General features: G+C 36.8%; 1 protein-coding gene across 1 annotated transcript in view; it reads right to left on the bottom strand.

The window, feature by feature from the left end:
- Dhc93AB (Dynein heavy chain at 93AB) overlaps positions 1-23965 on the bottom strand; it is a 1274973-nt gene that overhangs the window by 1008864 nt on the left and 242144 nt on the right. The window contains exon 13 of the mRNA XM_090403805.1: positions 5410-5665. Within this exon, the coding sequence (XP_090259931.1) occupies positions 5410-5665 (256 nt within the window). The remainder of the gene's footprint in view (positions 1-5409; positions 5666-23965) is intronic.

Below are 23965 nucleotides of genomic sequence, written 5' to 3'. Positions count from 1 at the left end.
CAGTCTAAATTTATAAGAATATTATAAATTTTTGGTGACCCGAATGGGATATGTCAATGAAAATCAGCACAAATTAATTTAATGATGTTTATGTTTAATTAATGTTTAATTAATTATTGATTAATAATTAATAATCAATTATTAATTGATAACAAAAAATCAGCTAAATTAACAATTATTAATTAATACATTACAAAATAACCAAGGTGTTCCGTGAAAATTTCAGGATTTGTGAAGTGTTCCATCGTGGGAAAAGTTTCGGAAACGCTGCCTTAGTCAACATGTGGGACCTCAGATCATAATCATTAGTGAGACCTGGCTATCATAATCAGACATACTAACTGGTATCGAGTGTAAAGGGTACACTATTTGTAGGCAGGATAGAGAGGAGGGGGGCATACTGCCAAAGATATTGTATGACTTGAATCAGGTTAAAATTGAGACCTATGATTGTAGTACTACTACTAACAGTATTTCATGTGGCAGTGAGTTTGAAGCCATCTAGTATGAGGTGGAATCTAACAAGATCAATTACATAGTGGGGTGTTCTTACAGACCTGATGAATCAGTTGCTAGTGATGAAGAAATGCATCGCCAAATAGAAGATGAGTGCAAAAAGAGTAATCATAATGGAGAACTTTAATTATCCAAATACTGATTAGGTAGCAGTAGAATCTCATGAGAAGAATGAAAAATCATTTATTGAGTTGCTGTGGCACAACTTCCTCAATCAGAACGTGAGAGAAGAAATTCGAGGTCAATGAGTGTTGGATTTGGTTATAATGTCATAGGACATTTCAGTTAAAGATGTAACTATTCTGCCTCTGATTGGCGAAAGTGATCATATGGTACTCACTTGGGAATCATCATCATCAAATTCCTGCCATGTACCCTCAAGGGGTATACAGGATATGATAGCACTACATGAAAAATTTACATCATTACTAACTTCCGATCTACAATTTTCATCCAAATCAGTCTGTTACTTGTCAAGACTCCAATATTATCAGATCTTACATTTCTATCGTCTAAGGCACTTTGTACTGTATCAATCCACCTATATCTTGGTCTTCCTCTGGGTCGTTTTCCTGCCAACCTGGCAGAGAACACTTGTTTTTTTTTATTATTATTCCTGATACCTCCAAGGAGTCCGAAGACTCATCGCGGGAGGACATCTTCAACTGTCTCTACATCTTACCTCTCTACGAATCAACGCCATCTACCGCCCACCTCCAACACTACCACAACTAGTAATTTTTGTCTGTAAATTGCGTGTGTTCTGAAGGGCCGATTTGTATGTACGCGGGATGAAAAACCCGAGTTTCCGGGAGAAAAAACCCTGCTACCTCCGTATGAGATCGGCTAACTCACCATCGATTGAAATCGACCAGATAAAGATTCCTCCCGTCGCGACGAGAATCGAACTTAGGCCTATTCCAATCGAAGGGCGCAATGTACCGTCGTTCTTCCAATTGCGCTACGGAGGCGCTTTTGCTAATCTTTCCTCACCCATTCTGTTTAAGTGACTATACCACCTGAGATTAGCTCTGCTAACGCATTCCTGGATGCTGACAATGTCAAGTTTCTTCTTAATATCCTCGTTTTTAATATGATACTGCCATTGATGCCATCTGTTCATGCCTCTAATCTTTCTCAGGACTCTCATATCTGCGGTCTCTAGTCTTTGGTCAAGTGTTTTACTTCTGACCCAGCTCTCAGATCCATAAGTTAAAACTGGTTTGAACACTGTCTTGTATATAGCAAATTTAGTGTTCCAACTAATTTCTCTCTTATTCCATATGAATTTATTCAATTGACTGCCTACCATACCATACCATACCAGCTTTCTTGATTCTGTTGTCTATTTCCATATTTAATTTACCATCTTCACTAAAAATCGTGCCTAAGTAGCTGAAATGTTCTCCTTCATTTTCGACAATTAAGAAATGGGCTGCCGAGTTTAAACATAGCCGTACCAGTCTTAAAGATGATCCATGTGAAGAATGTCAGAATACAGCATGGTATGGTAGACTGTTGCATAAATTGGAGAATATGGGTTTGGATTATACAATATTAGTGTCAATAAGAGGATGGCTGACTGACAGATATTAAAAAGTGGTATATGGGGGATCTGAGTCTGCAAGGTTTAAGGTAACAAGTAGTGTACCTCAAGAATCAGTGCTTGGTCCTCTGTTATTCAATTTGTACATTAATGATATTGGGAAGGATATGACAAGCGACATACAGCTATTTGCTGATGATGCAAAGATACGTAAGGTAATCAGGAATGCTGTTGATATGCAGTACTTGCAGAATGATTTGAATAGGCTGGAATTGTGGGCATGGGAAAATGGATGTCAGTTCAATGTCAGTAAATGTAAAGTCATTCACTTCAGCATGATTAGATTTCCAATGTGGTATTACGAGAGACGTCCAGAAAGTAAATTCCGATGCACTGTCAGAGAAACAAAAATATACTTACAAAAAAAAACTTCATTGGAAATTCAAGTAGACATCTTTCACTACTTTTCTACATAATTTCCGCCATTGTTCAGGCATTTATCATAACGAGGTACCAAAAATTGTATACGTTCATCGTAGAAGGTTGCCGCCTGTGATGCAAACAATGTATTGACTGCTTCTTTGATGCAATCCACGTATTGACCGCTTCTTTGACCTTGTCGTCATCTTGAAACTGCCAGCAACCAAGGAAAGATTAAAGAACATATTTCTGGAGCCTGGACCCAAGAAGTCTACCAGAAAAATTCCTTGTCTGTCCCAAAACACAGTGCACATGATTTTCTGAGTGGAAACAGTTGTCTTCAATTACATCCTGACTGGTGATGAGGTGTGCCTCCACTTCATAGACTGTTGTTTGGATTCGGGACCTGTCCTTCCTTGATTAAAATGTCTTACCCATCTTCATACCATTGAATCATTTTGCGTGTTCCCCATAAACCTCAATAATTTGCTGATGAATTTCAGCTACTTTAACGTTTCTTGCATTCAAGAAATGGATAACTGACATCATTTCACATGTGCAGGTGATTCGATTTTCTTGGACATTATAAACACACACCAAGAAGCGTACACACTGTGAGAATGTCTGAAAATGGCACCAACACCTTGCTAAGGAATCGACAAACTCAGCACACATGTGCACCATTGTGATCGCAGTGCTTCTGTGAAAATATTTAAAAACGGAACTTACTTTCTGGACATCCCTCTTATGTTGTTGGGATTATGCCTGAAGAAACAAATGAGGCTAGGGATCTTGGAGTGTTAGTAGATAGGAAGTTGAAGTTCTGGAGCCATGTAGGAGAGATTGCAAATACAACTCAAAAGATAATTGCAATGTTGAAACAAAAGTGCACATGTAAGAGAAGGAACATAAAGATTTCTGGGAATGATGTAGAGGACACTGACTTGTAGAAGTAGGAAGATTCTTGTTCCATTGTATAAGGCTTTGATTAGGCCACACATGGACTACTATGGAGAGATTTGGTCACCTGGTTTTCAAAAGGATGAAGAGATGTTGTAAAGAGTCCAGAGGTGACTTACTAAGTAGTTTCTGACCTCTGGAATGTCAAATATGAGGAAAGATTGAGAAGATGCAATTTACAGAGTCTGGTGGATAGGAGGAAGAGGGGAGATATGATAGAGCCCTACAAGTAAGTAAGAGGTTGTTATAGGATCAATGTTGGAGAGGTTCTACAGAAAACAGTGGGAGATCAGGGGAGAACCAAAGGTCATCCCTGGAAACTGTATGAAAAGGGTGTGAGAGGGGAGTGAAAAGCAGGTTTTTTGCATGCAGAGTTGTGAATGATTGGAATGCCTTGCCTGAGAGTGTGGTGTCTGCAGAGAATTTGAGTGTGTTTAAAGCACAGTATGATGAGTTATGTGTACGATAAAAGGACCTCCTAGATGAGTCTTCGACTCAATACAGTCTTGGGTGATAATAATAATAAGGAAGTCATTTTGCCTCTTTGCAAGGCTTTCATAAGATCTCACTTGGACTATTGTACGTATTTCTGTTCTCCTAGTTTCCAATGTAATTTGGATAGATTGGAGAGAGTGCACAGGAGAGTATTAAAACTGATATCAGGATTATGGAATACTGATTATGAAGAAAATTTGAGAATTTGCAGACTGCAGACACTAGCAAACAGGAGAGAGGGGGGGGGGGTGATATGGTTGAGACTTACAAACTTCTGAAAGGGTCATATAGGATTTCAATTGATGGAGTTTTTCAATTTATGGAGAGTGGGGAAAGGACAAGTGGGCATCCTTGGAAGTTGAGAATGAATGCCACTAAGAGGTGGGGGCTAGATTTCTCTCTCATAGGGTGGTGCGTGATTGGAATGGATTGCTATTGGATGTTGTGAGTGCAAGTAGTGTGAATGAATTCAAGAATAAGGATGATAGGTGGTGTGTGTAGTATGTGGCTTCCCTCGATGAGTCAGGGACTCATCGAGGGAAGACCTCTGGAAGTCTCTCTTAATAATAATAATAATAATAATAATAATCATACTATTAATGGGCAGCAGATACCAATAATGTTTAGATGGAGGATTATGTAGTGTGTGTGAGTGTGTGTGTGTGTGTAGAGTGTCCTCTTACAAAGAAATCTTGGATCGTTAGTGGTAACACCTTGTTCTTGTAATCTTTGCTACTTTGGACAGATTGGCTGTTCTGCTACTATTAAATGAATCCAAGAACATCAAGATTATATAAAATTTTTGGAATCTGAATGTCCAGGCCTTGCTTCTCATGCTACCCCAGACATATTGTTCACTGGAACTCTTCCAAGATGCTACATTACAGTAGGTTCAAATTTGATCATTATTTTTTGAATCATGTAATGCCCTATGTCACCAACCTAATCATAATCAGACAGACAGACCATATGCCTATCTCTAAATTTTGGGAAGTCATTTCTGTTAAATGTTTATATATTTTTTTAATTAATTCATTATACATCTATTCCCACATCTCTGAACTCTAATATTGTTTCCTCCTACTGCACAGCTGTGACTGAGACATGATATTATATGCATGCTGTATGATTCATTCATTCTTGTATTCAGAATTTAAATGTCATTACCAGTTCTTCTGCCTTCTCCCTGAATGAAGCTCGTGATATACTGAGCAAAATATATAAGTGTAATAAATTATATTTAGTTTTCGCTTACATGTGTAAAGCCATTATTTAAAAAATTATATTAAAATATAGTACTAATTACAATTATTGCATTCCACTCTGCTTCTGCATAAAAGTTTGAAAATTTGAAAAGCGATAACTGCTTATTTTAAGTATACATACTGAGGTTTTAAAAGCGCAGTTCTAATTATAGTTAATGAGAAAGGCACGTTATATAAATTCTAAAACTATTGTTAATAAAATCTGACCTGGACTATTCCAATTGAGATTGTTTTCTCCCTCTTTAAGCTGATTATCAATATTGGCTAACTGATCATCCACAAGAGGATGTTCTACTGGTAGCAACTTTCCCCGCAATTTATTATACCATCCTACAACAAGCTGCAGTGTAGAGGTATACTGACAAAATGTCTCGGATTTTTCACAAACTGCAGAAGCACTAGCAGGAATGTTCTCATAGTTCATTTTGAACAAGTATTTCACATCTTTCAGCATTGCTGCCAACTGAAACATACGAAAAACATAATTTAAAAATGTAAACAGTAAACCTCATCAAGTTGGTATTCATAATATTAATATAAAGCTACATAGAAAATGACATTTTAAAATTCTTCTTTTATGCATAATCAATCTTTGTTAAAAACCTTCATATTCCTAAAGAATTACAGTGCATAGGACACTAGGTGCATAAAACGATCTTATTTCAAATGTGGATATCCTGCTTTAGAATCTATTATTACATGGTTTTACCATGGTATCCACATAATCATGAAGACATTACAAGATAAATAATGGCAATATTCAGTTGCATGAAAAGTATAAAGAACATGCCAGGAGAGTGACTCAGTTAGTAAGGTAAACAAAAGTGCAGTATGAGCAGACATTAGCAAATCAGGCGAAGAAAACTGTAGAATTTTTTTTAGATATGTGGCAGGTAGAAGGAAGAATGATAATGGTAAGATGATGTTAATGGATGAAAATGGTAGAATGGTAACTGCTGCAGAAGACATGATTTAAGTGTTCAGTGACCAATTTATAAGTGTGTTTCATCCTCATCAAGTTGGAATCATGAGGAATGTAAGTGAAGAGGACACATAGGAGAAGATGCTTTAATTGTGATTGAGCAGGAGGTATTTGAGGAAATAAATAACCTTGATGTCAATAAGGTGATAAGATTTGATGACATATCACCACATGTCTTAAGGGAATATTCCAGGGAATTGGTAGTAGCATTGGCATGTTGTTTAATAAGAGTCTTACAACAGCACAGTTTCCAAGGGAGTAAAAAAGAAGGTAAAATTGCTTCACTCCATAAAGGGAGAGATAAGTATGTGGGTACAAATTACAGGCCAATCTGTATGTCTGGGGTTGTGGTGAAGGTACTAGAGGGAGAGATTAGTGAGAAGTCAGAAATAGAAATGGGTTGATAACAGCAGTATTGTCTGTCATTATCAGCATGGGTTTTTTAAAGGGAGATCATGTTTTACTGACTTACTTATGTACCATAACAAGCAGGCAAATACTATGGACAGGGGAGATGCACAGTGGTGTACTTGGATTTTGTAAAAGTTTTTGATAGACTGCCAAAACAAACTATTAAATAAATTGAAACAGATGGAATTGGATAACAGACTTCTAAGTAGGATCAGTGACTGGCTGTCAAATAGGTATCAGAAAGTTGTATATGGAGGTTGCAGTATAAAAAAGAGGAAGGTCACTAGTGGTGTGCACAGGGGTCAGTTTTGGGACCATTGTTGTTTAATTTGTATATTAATGATATTGGGATGGGTTTAACTAGTCATATGCAACTGTTTGCAGATGATGCAAAACTAGGGAGAGCAATGCAGAGTCAAGCAGATGTTATGGTCTTTCAAGAGGACTTGAATAGATTGCATGAATGTGCAGGTAAGTGGAACTGTCAGTTCAATGTTGCAAAGTGTAAGGTATTGAGATCTGGTAAGCAACGATGGGATGCAAAGTATACACTTGGTGGGGAAACTTTATAGGAAGTAGAGGCGATGAGAGATCTAGGAGTGGTGGTGGACAATGACATGAAATTCAAGGGCCACATTATATAAATCGTAACTCATCACATCGGTTAATGGCAATGATGCAGAGGACCCTGCCATGCAGAAATAAAATATGAGGCCTTGGTCAGGCCTCATATGGATTACTGTATACAGATTTGGTCACCAGGTTTTCATGGTAATGATCATATTACTGGAAAGGGTCCAGAGAAAATTCACAAAGTTCATCAGTGGTCTTTGGAATGTGAAGTACAAGGACAGATTTATAGAATATATCATGAGGAACGTAAGTGAAGAGTACACATATGAGAAGATGCTATAATTGTGATTGAGCAGGAGGTATTTGAGGAAAAAAATAACCTTGATGTTAATAAAGTGATAAGATTTGATGACATATCACCACACATCTTATGGGAATGTTCCAGGGAATTGGCAGTAACATGACTATTTAAGAGGAGTCTTAAATAGTCATGCAACTGCAAAAATTGCAAAAACCTGGTGAATAGGAGGAAGAGGGAGGATGTGATTGAAACATATAAGTTAGTCAGGGGTTGTTATAAGGTTGACATGGAAGAGATTTTTCATAGAATGGGGGGGTAGAACAAGAGGCCAACGCTAGAAACTGTATAAGGAGGGTGTGAGCAGAGGAGTAGGTTCACTGCATGGACAATGGTTGGTGTGTGAAATGCATTACCTGAGTGTGTTGTGAATGTAGACACATTGAATCAGTTTAAGGCACAGTTGGATGAGCATTGTGTGCAATAGTGTGAACCTCCCACAATGAGTCTCTGACTCCATGGAGGTCAGATGTTAATAATTAATAATAATAACTTACAGGAATGGTCTCTGGTTCCTCCCCTCTTTTTATAATTCCCTCCCGTTTGCTGGAAACTGTAGAAGGAAGAGGGAGAGTGTGAGCAGAGGAGTGAGGAGTGGGTTCTTTGCATGGAGAGTGAAATTCATTGTCTGAATGTGTTGTGAATGTAGATACATTGAATCGGTTTAACGCACAGTTGGATGAGCATTGCGTGCTCACAGCGTGTACTTCTCATAATGAGTCTCTGACTATGGAGGTCAAATGTTAATAATAATAATAATGATGATAATAATAATAATAATAATAATAACAATAATAACAACATGTTGGTTTTATTCAATCATTAAATCTAAATGATGCCCAAATCATGATCTGTCAGTTTTGACTTGCCATGCTGATGATAGCAAATATATTGCATTCTCAAAGGTGGATGTTAACAGATCTTCCTGGTTTTCCACAGAAAGCCATGTTATTGAAAGGGCACCTCATAAACTTTTGTACGTGATAGAGGATGGAGTTTAGACTTTGATAACTGGAACATGGTTGCTAATTTGAAGTACAGTTTAAAAATGGTGTGAAAGCTATATTTTTTATTTTTTTTAGTTCAGATGTAAACTGGATATATGGAATAGTAATGCAAGTGCTTTGATCTTGTGTGTTCACAGAGAAGATGGAGCGTATGGTATTTTATGTATATTGTGGATTACTGGGGGGGGGGGGGGGGGGAGTTTAGGTTGTTGAGGTTTTTGCCACAAAACTCACTACTATTCTTATCCCACTGACATTAATTAATTGAACTTGGCTAAATTTTATAAACATTAGTATGACATGGTTGCCACTTATTATTATATTATTAAAACTAGACCTTCATAGATTCAAAAAGCTTATAGCAGAAAGTGCACACTGTAAAACGCACACACAAAACTCATGAAACTGAATCTTAAACTCAATCAATATGTTGCATTCATCAGGCTCTCAGGCAATGCATTCCACTCACCAATCACTCTCCATGAAAAGAAATTGCTCCTTGCTTCCTTTCACACACACATATTTTGTACAGTTTCTATCTTGTTCTATGCATGTATCACATTCTATGAAAATTTTCTTCAACATTAACCTGGTAATAACCTCTTACCAACTTCTATATTTCAATCACATCCCCTCTACCCCCCCCTCCCAGTGTTGCAAATCACATTCCCTCAATCTGTTTTCATACCCCATGTTCTAAACATTAGCCTTAATCAATCTTCTCTGTATCCTTCTAATTCTAATATATACTCATCCCCATGAAAACCAGATGAACAAACCTGTGCATAATAATCCATATAATACCTGGTCAAGACTTTTTAGAATGAAACCATAACTTCTTCATGTCTGTTGCCAAGGCCCTCTATGTCATAATCTAATGTACAGCGTTCGGAACTTGTGCACTGTGATTCATAAACTTCAAGTTCCTGTCCACCACCACTACCAGATCTCCCATATCCAGTGAATTTTCCCACCAAGAGTATACTTTACATACCATCTTTGCCTTACAAATTTCAGAAAGTGACACTTTACAACACTAAACTAGTTCCCCACCCATTTGTCCGCTCATACAGTCTATTCAAATCCTTCTGTAAGGCCACATATGCTTAACTTTTTACTGTTCTCAACAATTTGACATCATCATCTGCAAATAACCCCAAACAAGTCCATATAGCACACAACTAGTGATTTTTCTTTTTCTGGAAATAGCTTGTTTTGCTGCATGACTCTTGTTAAACAGGTATGTCAATGTTGCTTTAAACCTCCTGGAGATTGGTAATATGGTAATATGTTGTCATCAATTCTCCAGTTTTACAAATATTGAGTTTATTTAATTCCTCGTATACTTATTGTTCACCAGCAGGACATCTTCTCTCATTCCCTCTGCAATCAAGTATCTCATGACATCACACTGTTAAAGGTGATATATCAAAATAAATTGCTCACTGAATAAATCAACTAAGTTATCAGCAGAAGGTACCAAACTATTCCATCTACTATTTCTATCCTTTAACATAATATTGATATAATCATTATTTATTTGACTTGACAAATGGTGAAAGAACCATAACGTTGATTTGCTAATTTATGCTCAGATTGAATTTTGGCTGTCATTACCAAATGAATCATCTTTCTGGCTTGATATTTATACTCTTCATTATTATTGTAATATTTTTTTCACTTTATTATGTCTTGCTACATATAATAACTGCATTATAAAATTATAGAAATTACAAAATTTAAAAATTACATTACATACATATGATAATAGTATTTTTTTAATTGAATGCTTTTTGTTTTTATTAAAGTTATGATTGCATATTATGCATTTACAAAATATGTTGTTCTAGTTTTTTTTTTTTTTTTACAGTGAATTTCATACAAATTTTTCCGTTTTTTGTATAATAATAATAATGTTAATAATAGTTACTATAGATGGTAACTTATAGTTTGCAATTGGATAAGATTACATTTTTTTAACAGCATTTATAGTATAACCGTAAGTTATATATATTTTGCAATTTTTGCTTTTAATGTTTTTAACCACTATAACTACAACACTTCAGTGTAATAAATAATTCTTTTTTTTTTCTGTTGATCTTGGTTGAGATGTAATGTCTCTGCTTGAATCCTCGAAGTTTTTTAATTAGCTTATCTGAGGATGACACCGGTTAGATATATATATATATATATATATATATTTATTGATTTGATTGCTGTGGTGGAAGTAGGCTGATGTTTGGTAGGTCAAATGAATGATCCGAAAGGTTTGATCAAAGTGAAACTGCCGATATATTCTGGTGTTATTGCATCTGTCTTGATGGTTCACATTCATTTTTATTGTGGTCTTCTTTTTGAACTAATATGGAGACTTTTTTTTTTTTCACTATGGCAGCCTTTCTATGTCTTCTGAATATTTAATTTGTATTGGTTTTGAAGTTTGTGACTTCCTCAAGAATATCTTGGCATCTCTGATCCACAAAATTGGTAATTTTTTTTTTCTGTTTTTGCTTTCCTTGCTTGGTACAACAGATTCTGATTGAATGGTGTTAAATATTCAGATAGGAAGATTGGTGTATTGTCTTGCAATGCGTTCAAGTCCTTGGCAACTGTTTTTTTTTTTTCTGTTTGTTGGCTTTTATGAGATTGTTTCTTGTGGACTTGCTTGTAAGATGAACTATGGTGCAGGTCGTGGCAAGCCTTGTTTTTTTGTTTTTGCTCTTCCTAGGGATCTGATTTACGGTCTAAATGTCGTTAAGCTGTAGGGGGATATCGATTGCATGGCCTAATTTTAAAACTACGTCTCTGAGGTTTTCTGTAGGTGCAGTTTATGAAAAGATCTTTCTTATGTTATTGCTGATTTAAACATTCGTATTGTAGTTTTAGAGAATGAAGTTCTTGACAGAGTTTCGATGTCTCTTTCATCAAATTGTGTTGCTTGTCATTTAGTGTGTTACTTTTACTGTGTGTCTTTTACTGTTTGTAACACTTCTATCACTGCTAAATTATTATGTTTGACCAAATCTTCATATTCGCTAGATTTTTTTGTTATTTGTTCGTTCTGTTTGTCAAAGAGTTCTTGCACAAGATCTACTAAGCTGGCCTTTTATAGTCTCTAGACTGTTTCCTATTAGTATATTTAAAGAGATAAAATTATAGGACTCACCTGCATTTTTTTGTCTGTTTAGTCTGATTTTGCCTCCGGCATAATTGGCTGCATCATAGGTGGCTGCCTTAGGTGCATTTCTTTGTTCCTCCTGCAGATTACACACTTCCATTCCTTGTGTGCTGCATTGGTTTTACGTTGCCAGGTTGTTTCTGAAAAGCCAGCACATTTTAAGTGTAGAATCCTACTGCATTTCATACAGATTATTTGATTTCCATCAGACAATAAATCCTCCAGGCATTTGATACACTTCATGACTCACCTTTCTTCTCTTGAGCGACTGTGGCATGATTGTAAAGATGCTGACATCCTTTGTTCTTTGCTCATTGTTGACTGCGGTCCTCTCTGTTCACTTTACAACACTTCAAAATGTGGTTTCTTCTTAGCCGATTTTGGCGAATTTTATATCACTGTCTTCGGCGGCGTGACAAGTAGAGTTACTTGGGAACACTTTCAAATTAAAAACAGGAGTTGGAACTACTTTAAAACTATGAAAAACGGGAGAAGCGATATCACCGATAATAATAATAATAATAATAATAATTATTATTATTATTATTGGAAGTCCTCTAGGGATTTAGGGACCATCAAAGAAGGACACTGACTCATACCACCTGTCATACCTTCTTTTGGATTCATTCTCACCATGTGAAATCACCAGCTCAAAAGGGAAGGCAATCCAATCCTGCAGCTCTATGAGAAAATAATCTAGCCCTCATCTTTATCTTTACTGCATTCATTCCCAAATTCCATGGGTGTCCTCTCATCCTCTCCCTACCCTATATAAAATGAAAAATTCATATACTGGTATCCTGTATGACCTTTTCAAAAGTATATGTCTTGATCATATCACTACTCTTTCAATTTTCAATGTTTACGAATTCTCAATATCACCTTATAACCTGCATTCCACAACCAAGAAATTACCTGTAACATTCTGTTACTCCTTCACTGAATCTGTATCACTTCAGAAACCAGGAGACCAGATCTGCACATGGCTTTGATGTTACCTCAGCTGGACTATGATAGTCCAGATGAGGTCACATCAAAGCCATACAAAGAAGCAAAATAGTTTCCTTATCCTTATATGACAATCTCTGTTTCAGCCTGCAATTATCTTCTGAGTTGTATTTCAATCTTCACTATATGGCTCCTGAACTGGAACTTCCTATCAAATAAAACTGCTAGATCCCTAGCCTGGTCAGTTTCTTCTAACACACTCCTGCATAATTTTACATTTATTAACATTAAATTGATAGCCTTCACCAGTAGCACACTCAGGATTTTAATCTTGGGGGGGGGGCGAGATGAGTGGATGATTTGAGAATACACACTACACATCGCAATATGACCTATGACTGAGCATCTGCAATGATTGCTAATTAATAAGTAGTATAGAAATAGAAGACATGACACAACATAAATAAAAAAAATGAATTTTAATTAGGAAAAGATTTTTGGAAAATTTTCTAGTTTTTTTTTCTTTTTCTTGGGGTGGGGATGCCCCCCCCATCTCGGTGCACCACTGGTCTTCACACTTGAAATTTCAGCTTATTCAAATCATTCTGTAAATATTGCACATTAGTTATATTTCTGATTACCCTGTTCTATCTTTACATCATCAACAAACATCTGTATGTCTATTGTCATATCCTTATCCTCTATGCTGTATCCTGTCAAAAGCTTTAGCAGAGTATAACAGTTTATCTATTCCCCATGTCTAATTTAGATGCAGTATTATTATAAAATGTGAGGAAGTTACTCACATTTTATGTGAGTAACTTCCCTTAGTAAACCAATGCTGTTTACTGCAAAGTATAGAATTTCTGCTAATCCATTTCACATTAGTATTTACATAAGTATTTACACTACTATTGTGTGATGGGATTATCAAACATTCTTTCCTTCTGTGGAAGGAAAGAATGTTTGTGTCAGGACTTAAATTACACAACCAGATCAAAGGAACAGCCTGTTCAGCTGAAAACACTTTTAATATCTTTGCTGATATTAAAAGTGTTTTCAGCTGTCCCTACTGATGACCTCTTGTTCAGTTTATGCAAGAGCTCTAGTACCTCCTCCTCATATGCCTGAGTTTCTTTAGGTTGCCCTTAGTAAGTAGCTTTAGCAAAATGAGCACTCATTAGCTCAAGTCTTTTCTGCATTTGCCATGCACATAACATTCACATTCTGGAAAGTTATTCTTATTCTTACATTCATTCAGTAGTAGCTCGTAAGAATTTGTAATAGTAGGGCTGCAATGCTACCGGCCCAAACTGCATGTAAATCAAGCATTACCCCCACTACGTTATCCCCACTAGGTACAGTTTGGTGCAGTCTGCATTGAATGCAGCTTCAGCGTTGAGTATACTAACCAGTACTGATACTTACCCTAGCCCACATAGCACATTGACTATTGCAAAATACAGTTATTGCTATAAAATGAATTATATAAAATACTATCGAGTGGTATTGTATTACAAACAAGAAAATAACAGTTTTTAAATAAATATATAAAAATTTAAGAATGGCGATAAGAAAACAGGAACTTTCATTTTATACGGCGCTGCAGCCCTTATGGACAAGCCGTCGTTGCATTCATTTATTTTTCTTATTTACTTGAAATATATATAATGACAGAATTCTGGGTCATCTTTAATGCTTGCAGACCCAGTTTCCCTTCATATTCATAATGTGCTTTCCATACAAAAGTTTTAACTCTATTGGCTGGCCTACACTTTATTATTTTCCATAACTGACATCATCTTTATGCACACAGTATTCCTTCCACATCATCTTTTTCTTAAGAATCTCTTGCTTAATAAAACTCCACATCCATTTCATTCCCATCCTGTTTATTCTTCAAATTCTAGGAACACATCCCAATACTTTTTGGATATTTTTTTAATACTTCCTATGCACTGCCAATATTATTCTCACTGAGCAACTAATACCATGGGAATGAACCTAGCATTCTCCTCACCAGTCATAATTTCCTGCTTTGTAGTTAAGCATGTATCCTTTTCAGAATGAAATATTCTTACACTCACTTAGCCTCTTTCTAGATCAGTAAAGCATGATCATTACTGTTACCAACCAGGGTCAGTATGGGATGAGGTGGAGGTTGACAGGAAGAGATAATTAGTCAGATGCCACTATAGGCCAGGGAATGTGGAGAGTGGTGATGAATAAATATAAAAGCAACTTGGGTTAGTGAAGAAGAATAGGGTGGTTATGATGGGTGATTTTAATTATAGCAGTGTAGTTTGGAATGAAGAGATAGCATTGGGGAATAAGGAAAACGAATTTCTTGAGAGACAACTATCTTAGACAGTATGTAAAGGAGGACACACTAGGATCAAGAGTTTTAGATCTGATCATTTAATCAGAGGATGTGATTGTGAGTGGAGTTTCACAGTTCTTCCAGTTGGTGAGAGTGATCATGAAGTGATCACCTGGGTTGTGGCTAGACATATTATTATTATTATTATTATTATTATTACGGGTATCTCCATGGAGTCAGTAGACTCATCGCGGGAGACCCAAACTAGCAAAACAATATCTGTCATATCTCTTCTTGAATTCATTTACAGATGAAGAGTTCACAACAAAGTCAGGCAATGAATTCCACTCATTCACCACCCTCCAGGCAAAAAACCTTGTTCTGACACATTTGTTAACCACACTCTTCTTTAATTTCCAGAGATGACCTCTTGTTCTTCCATCACTATCACACAGCTGAAACATTTCCCCTGCATCAATCCTATAAAAACCTTTTAGTAATTTGAATGTTTCTATCATATCCTCTCTTCTTCGCCTATCAACCAATCTCTGCAATCCACAAGCTCTCAATCTATCAATGTAGGGAGCATTTTTTATATCACTCACCAACTTGGTCACTCTTCTCTGAACCCTCTCCACAGCCTCCTCATCTCCAAGGAATCCAGGTGACCAGACCTGAGCACAGTAATCCAAATGTGGAAGTATCAATGCTTTATAAAGGGGAATAATAACCTCTTTATCTCTGGATGTCAGTGTGTTCCTCAACAACCAAGTAATCCTATGTGCAATCTTGGACACCTTAGCAATGTGTCCTCTGAACTTCATCTCCTTATCTACCAATACCCCTAAGTCCCTAGCCTCATCAATCTCTTGGAGCACCTTTCCATCTATGTAGTACACAGCTGGTAATCTTTTAATCCCAAAATGCAAGACTATACACTTTTCCACATTGAACTGACATCCATTTTCTTTTGCCCATTTTACCAGCTTATTTAAATCCTCCTGCAAACTTTCAACATCAGCTTGATTTTTTATTGCACTACACAACTTTGCATCATCAGCAAACAACTGAATATCTCCCTTTAAGCCGTTTCCTATATCATTTATATACAAATTAAACAACATTGGCCCAAGCACAGAGCCCTGTGGTGTGCCTCAGGGCTCTGTGCCTCAGGGCCCAAGCACAGAGCCCTGAGGCACACCACTGGTCACCTGCCTCATTCTGGACTCGGCTCCTCCATACACCACCTTATGGTATCTCTCCCTGAGCCATTCTCCTATCCATATCACCAATTTAATATCCATTCCCATCTGCTCCAATTTGCGTAACAGTGTTATATGAAGACTGATGTGAGGAAAATAGGATATATGTGGAATTAAAAGGCTGGTGATTATGACAAGCTTAGGAGATAGCTTGGAGCTATAGCATGGAATGACGTGCTAAGGGAGATAACTGCTGTGTGAGAACTAATCAAAAGATACTTAACAACATCGATGTGTGAATGTATTCTAAAGGTTAAAAGATGAAATAAAGTAGGAGTTAAATGAATGAATAAAGAGATTAAGCATGAAATTTGGAAGAAGAGGATAATGTGGAGGCAGCACAAGATGAATAAGGGTAGCAATCAGTTCCATGAGGAGTATACAGAGCAGGCCAGAAAAGTCAGTTGGTAAGAACAGAAAAACTACAGTCTGAGCAGAAATTAGCAAATCAGGCCAAAAAAAAAAAAAACCTAGAGATTTTTTTGAATATGTCACAAGTAAAAGGAAGAATGATTATGGCAGAATGGTAACTGCTGCAGAAGACATCATTGAGGTATTCAGTAAACATTTTATAAGTTTGTTTCATCCACATCAGGGTGAAATCACGAAAATCTCAAGTGTACAGGACATAAGGAAAGGATGGCTTAATTGTCAGTGAGCAGGAGGTATATTTGGAAGTACATGCATACATACATACATACATACATAGTTCATGGCAAAAACATGATGTTAAAAAAGAGAATCATGATGTCATTATATATTAACAGGATTGAAGAATTTAAAATATTTTAAGTTTAAAATTTTGAAGGAAAACATAGATCTAATCCAAGGAGATGAAAAATTAAAATAAACATAAAATAAATAAAAGTTAAAAATAAAAGTCTTAATATGTTATAATAAGAAAAAAAAGGCATACATATCATTATAATTTCGGATCTAAGTTCGTAATCCAGGTCACAGCTTCAGGAGCCGCTTGTAAAAAGTCATTCCAGTCATTCTGATAAGCATGAAAGGTGCATTCTTTTACAATATGTTGTGGAGCAACACAGTCACATTCTGGAGATGATTGTCTGTTCCATTTATAGAGTGTATCTCCACACTCTATAAATGGAACATACTGTCCAGGTTTTGCGAGGTAGATCCGATCCTGTCATGATTTGATCACCTTTAAAGATATTATATAAATGTTCTTTCGTAATTTCCTTCCATGTTTCCTCCCACTTTGATAAAAGATTAAAATTATTTAGCACTAGTTCTTCTGCTGCTCATAGAAGAGCAGCAAAAGAACTTGTGTGAGATGGTGAGATTTCAATCTATATCAGGATCTCCCAACGTTAAGAGTTGGGAGATCCTGATGAATAGGTAGGTTTGGATTACCAGCAATTTTTTGAAATTCACAGACTGAAGAATTCAATCTACGTAGTTCTGCAGGGATAATGCCTGCTAAAAGAAGTAACCAATATCTTGAAGTCGATCTAATAGAGCCTGTAATTAATCTTAAGGTATTATTCAATTGAGAATCGATAATCCTTGTGTAAGGGCTATTTAGCAAAACAGGGACACAATATTCAGCACTTGAGAATACCAAAGCAAGGGCTGTTGTCCAAAGAGTATAGGCTTTTGAATCCCAGGATAGTGCCACAGAGACTCTGTAGAATATTATTACATGTCCTTAGTTTGTATGCTAAGTTTGAAAGATGTTGCCTGAAAGTGAGAGAACGGTTAAGTGTGACTCCCAAGTACTTAGGGAATTTATTATATGGAAGTATAGTGTTGTTCAATTCAATTTTTAGTTCCACATTTGCCAAGTTATTATTTAGATGAAAACAGGATATTACTGTTTTGCTCCTATTTAAACAGCATCTATATGAGGAAGTAAACAAGCTTGATATTAATAAGGCAATAGAAGTTGATGACACATCACTATGTGTCTTAAGGGAATTAGCAATTAGCACTGACATGCCTATTTAATAAGAGTCTTACAACAGCAGCACAAGTTGTGGTAAAGGTATACTGGAGAGATTGGTGAGAACAGAAATGGGTTGATAACAGCAGTATTCTATGTGATTGTCAGTATGGGTTTGTTAAATGGAGATCATGTACTAACTTACTGTGTAAGAAGAGCTCTGGATTGAGATAAGTTATTCTTGAAATAAGTAATTGTATATGAGTATTTGTTTGAGTAAGAGCTGCTATAAAAGTTGTGCACTACTACTATCATTAGTGTGTGAGATATTTTGCCTAAACTTAATTACATATTCGTTATTATTAGACCTTAGAGTAGTAACCGGCAGAGGAAACATGGCGGTGGCTTTGTCACTCCATGACTTTAATTTAGACTTCAGTCATTTCGTTAAGTGCGAAGTGTGCTACATGTATTCTTTCGATTACATAAATGATTTGTGGATGTTTAGGGTAGATGGAAGGAGACTGATGACAGAAAGTGTTAGTAGCGAGAATGTCATGGGGAAAATGAGTGCATGTTCGAAAGAGAAGGATGGTGTGAAAGAGAGGCAAAAAAATGTTTAAAAAATCAGTAAAAAAGAAAACGAGTGATTTGAAACCCATAATGGATGGTAAAAAGGACAAGAGTGAGGCGAGAGTGACAAAAGGAATGATGTGAGAGAAAACGAATGAAACCAGAAATAGCGTGACGCAAGATTCGACAGTGGAAAAAATTGAAAGAATGAATGATAGCGAAAGTTGGACGCATGAACCAAAAGTACGGAAACTCAAAAGGATGAATGAGAGTGAAAGTGAGAACAGGGGGTCGAGCGTTAGAAAATTAGAAAGATTGAATGGTAGAGAGAATGTGACGCGAGAGTCGGAAGTTGAATTGGATTGGATGAGGCAAGAGATGAAATTGATGCAGAATGAAATTAAGAAAATTTGAGTAAAAACGACTAAAACAAATCATGATGGCACAGGAGTTAACAAAAAAACAAGCGAGTGGCATTATATGACGACTCCATTATTAAAGGTGTGCTGGATGATAGGATGCACAAGGTATGTTTTCCAGGTGGTAAAATTAGTAGAGTGATTGAGGCATTGGATATGAGGAGGGAGCGAGAAAAGGAGCTGATGGTTTTAATAGGTACGAATGATTTGACAAAAGACAAAGAGCACGTCAGAATGGATATCAGGAGGCTGCTTAGATGGATAAAAGAGAATAGTGTGACAGGAAGGGTAGTAAGTGTGTGCCTAAGTATGACTGTGGTGAGATGAGGCAGAGAGCAAGGATTATGAATGATATGTTGGCTGAAATGTGTGAGGAGAGGGGGAGTACAGTTTGTCAATGTTTGGAATGATTTTGAAGGATGAAGTGAGCTGTATAGGAGCGACGGACTGCATTTAAGTGGTTATGGTATGAGTCACTTGGAGAGACGGCTGCTGGAAGGTAGAGAAGTAAGTAGAGAGAATGAATCAGATCAAGCGGAAAGTGATGTGGAAGATCAGGAGAGTATGACAGGAGAGTTGAAGAGGTGGTTATGAACGAGGAAGAAAGTGGCATAAGTATGGAAAATGAGAGAATGGGTGTGCAAGAGGAACAGGGAAACGGGAGGCTCAGGGTGGACAGGGGTACACAGCGTGAGAAAAGTGGATGCTCCAAGAGGATGTGAGAGAATGCATAGACAGGAGAGGAATGGGATGACCTGGGATCAAAAGGAAACAGTTGTAATTGAATTCTAAAATGAATAAGCAGAAAGGGAAATGGCCCCAGTCGAACATGGAGAGATCACATTGAATGAGTGGTATTAGTGGAGCTAGCTGTAGATCCAGAAATGAGCTGCTGTGTTTGTATACAAATGCTAGAAGTATTAGAAACAAGGCAGATGAAATGGTTGCACTAATTGCATCTGTTCACCCAAAGATTGTTGGAATAAGTGAGACATGACAAATGTCTTGGACAAGGGAGATGCAAGGGAGAGGCCAAATGTATACATGAAGCCTTGATTAGGTATCATATATATATTATTGTGCAAATATTTGGTCATCAAGTTCTCATAATTAAGAAGATGTGGTTGAAAGGGTCCAAAGAAGATTCAGAAAGGTGGTCAGTGATCTTTGGAACATGTAGTATGAAGACAGGTTGAAAGAATGCAAATTGCAAAACCTTGTGAATAGGAGGAGGGGAAGATATGATTGAGATATATAAGTTAGTCAGGGGTTGTTATCAAGTTGAAATGGAAGAAATTTTTAAAGAATGGAAACAGGCCATTCCTGGAAACTGTTTAAGGTGGGTGTAAGGAGAAGGTTCTTTGCATGGAGAATGGTTGCTGAGTGGAATGCATTGCCTGAGTGTGCTGTGAATGTAGACACACTGACACAGTTTAAGGCAGGGCTAAATAAGCTTTGTGGGTGTATGCCTCGCATGATGAATCTCTGACTCCATGGAGGTCAGATGTATATAATCATAATAATGATGATAATTTATATAACTGTAGAATTAGAATGATATATTGGCCTGCATATTGCAAGAATTATTATAATTATTATTCAGGGCTTTCACAGAATCAAAAGTTTCATCATGGAAGGCCCACATTTAAGAAAAAAAAAAACAGTCTATCATTATCACTCCATAAATTGGCTTTCCATTTAAGGATGTAGGCACAATAAACCAGATGTTGTCTGATCAAGGCTTTATAAAATGGACTACGACTCTCATATGCCTCTGCTGGTTATGTTCTTCTCAGGATTGTGACAATCCACTTGGTTACCTTCACTATCTTAGCGATATGTATCCTAAACTCATGATTTCTTCTTGCTTCCACAACCTCTAGTGAAGTTACAGAAAGAATATGCAACTTCCCATCAATGGATCTTAAATTTAATGACTTTATTATCAGACTAACAATGGAGAGATTTTTTATTTGGTACAATGAGAGGAAGGAACAAGGGCAACCAACTATCTGTAGAAGTTGCAAAAGGAAATAGTAAGTAAGTGTAATGTTAAGAAGCAAGTTTTTTCCCTATGGAAAGTGGTAGGAAAATGCCTTGCCTGATTGCCTGAGATGTGGCAAAACTGCAAACAGCAGATGAGTTTAAGGAGTAGTATGACAGACTTTTTTGTTGTCTAAGGTGGAATTCTCACAATGAGTTATGACTCATTAATATTATTAATATTATTATTCAGGCCTCCAAGGAGTTCAAAAGACTCATCGTGGGAGGTCCTTTCTAAGAAACACAAGTCTATCAAGACTCATTCGAAGGAGGTCCCTCCTAGGAAAAACAAAGTCTATCATACCACTTCTTAAATGCATTGACCGTTCTCGCTCTCACCACTCCATCAGGCAATGCATTCCATGTTTCAACCACCCTCCATGCAAAGAAACCACTCCTCACCCTCTTTCTCACAGTTTCCTTTCGTAACTTCCGGGGATGGCTGCTTGTCATGACTCCTTCCCGCTGTTCAACCAAGCAAATGAACTTCCCAGTGTCAACCCTGTAACCACCTCTCAACAGTTTAAAAGTCTCAATCCTTCTATCCACCAAACTCTGCAGTCCACGCTCCCTCAGCCGATCCTCATAACTAACATTGTACAGTCCCGACACCATCTTTGTTATCTGCTTTTGTACCCTTTCCACAGTTAATTTATCCTCTTCAAATCCTGGGGACCAGATCTGAGAACAATAGTCTAAGTGTGGTCTGATCAGAGTCTTATACAACGGAATGATAACCATTTTATCTCTGCAGGTCAGTGTCCTTCTCATTATTGCAGCAATCCTCTGTGTTACCTTCACTACCTTTGCAATCTGTCCCCTAAATTTCAGGTTCTATCAATCATCAAACCCAGATCTCTTGTCTCTCCTACTTCCTTCAGTTTAACTCCTCCAATAGAGTATGCAGAGCCCATCGATGTGTCCCAAAACTCAAGACCTTATATTTTGCTGCATTAAACTGAAAACCCCATCTATCTAGCTTATTCAAATCCTCTTGCAGGGCTACCACATCTGCACTATTACTAATAACCCTTCCCAGCTTCGCATCATCTGCAAACAATCGAATATCCCCTTGCAATCCACTGGCAATGTCACTGATATAAATGTTAAACAACATAGGTCCCAGCACTGAGCCCTGTGGGACCCCACTTGTAACCCTCTGCTTCCCCAAAACCGCTCCACCATACACAACTCTCTAATACCTGTTGGACAGCCAATCCTGAATCCAGTTGACTAATCTGACATCCAGACCCATGTGCTGCAACTTGAATATCAGCTTATCATGTGGCACCCTGTCAAATGCCTTTGCTAAGTCTAGGAAATAATTTAACAAGCAATTTAAGCAATTTAAACAAAAATTTAAGCAAAATTTAAGCAATTTAACATTCAATAATTTAACAAGCTATATTACATTTCAAACAGTATGCCAAAGTGATGATGATTTGATTAACCATTATTCTACTGGACTAACCTCTAGTGAAAAAAAAATAATAATAATTATTATTATTATTATTACATCACACCTCCAGGGAGTCCAAAGACTCATCAAAGGGAGGGCATCAACTCTACAACTCTTCATCTCACTACTCCACCAACTTTCATCATCTAACACCAACGGCATCTACCGCCGACTACCACCACTAGTACTTTCACAGACAATCACAAACATCCATGCCCAGAGAGGAATTCGAACAAGCAACCTTTTGGCTGGAGAGCGGATATGCTAACCACTCGGCCAAACAGGCCATATAATCCTACAACAAAGCTATATTCTATTTATAACATTGCCAGAGATCAAATTCATATTAATACTTTTAATGCACCAATAGTGGTGGCAGGTGGCATAATCATTAATTTAACATAAGTGTTAAGGCTAAGCTCCTGGATTAATGCAGTCCTAATTATAATTTAAAACAACCTTATAAAACAAAAGGTTATGTGAGAAGAACATCGGCCATCTGTATTCTTGGGATTTTTTAATTTAAGATTAGGATGGTTGATTAAAATTTCACAGGCCTCTTTAAATTTGCACTTATACCATGTTTTGATGTGAAATAATGAACAGCTGACAGGTGCCTTTCCAGTTAATTCTAAGTAGAGTATACAGGGTATGATCAGGAAGGTCAGATTTACCCTAGTTATTAAATTTAATGTCATTTATGTTCCTATTTTCGTTTAGGAATAGTGCATCCAGTTTCACCTATATAAAGCAGATTACAAGTACATTGAATACAGTATACTCCAGAGTTAGTCAGTGGAGGAAGTGGACCTTGGAGTATTTGAATTTTGTATTTTACGGAGTATTTGAATTAATTCTTTAATTCTGCAGGAGGTTTAAATGTGGTATTTAGGTTGTATTTCTGTAGCATTCTGTTTATTTTATCTGATATCTCTTTAATGTATGAAATGGCTACAGTTTTATTAAAACAACCTTATAAAACAAAAGGTTATGTGAGAAGAATATGGGCCATCTGTATTCATGGGATTTTTTAATTTAAGATTAGGATGGTTGATTAAAATTTCACAGGCCTCTTTAAATTTGCACTTATACCATGTTTTGATGTGAAATAATGAACAGCTGACAGGTGCCTTTCCAGTTAATTCTATGTAGAGTATACAGGGTATGATCAGGAAGGTCAGATTTACCCTAGTTATTAAATTTAATCATTTATGTTCCTATTTTCGTTTAGGAATAGTGCATCCAGTTTCACCTATATAAAGCAGATTACAAGTACACTGAATACAGTATACTCCAGAGTTAGTCAGTGGAGGAAGTCGACCTT

This window comes from Typopeltis vanoorti, chromosome 1 (genome assembly GCF_054136105.1).
Source record: "Typopeltis vanoorti isolate ZY-2024b chromosome 1, IOZ_Tvanoo_1.0, whole genome shotgun sequence".
Lineage (NCBI taxonomy): Eukaryota > Metazoa > Arthropoda > Arachnida > Uropygi > Thelyphonidae > Typopeltis > Typopeltis vanoorti.
This window is presented reverse-complemented; position numbering and strand designations above follow the sequence as displayed.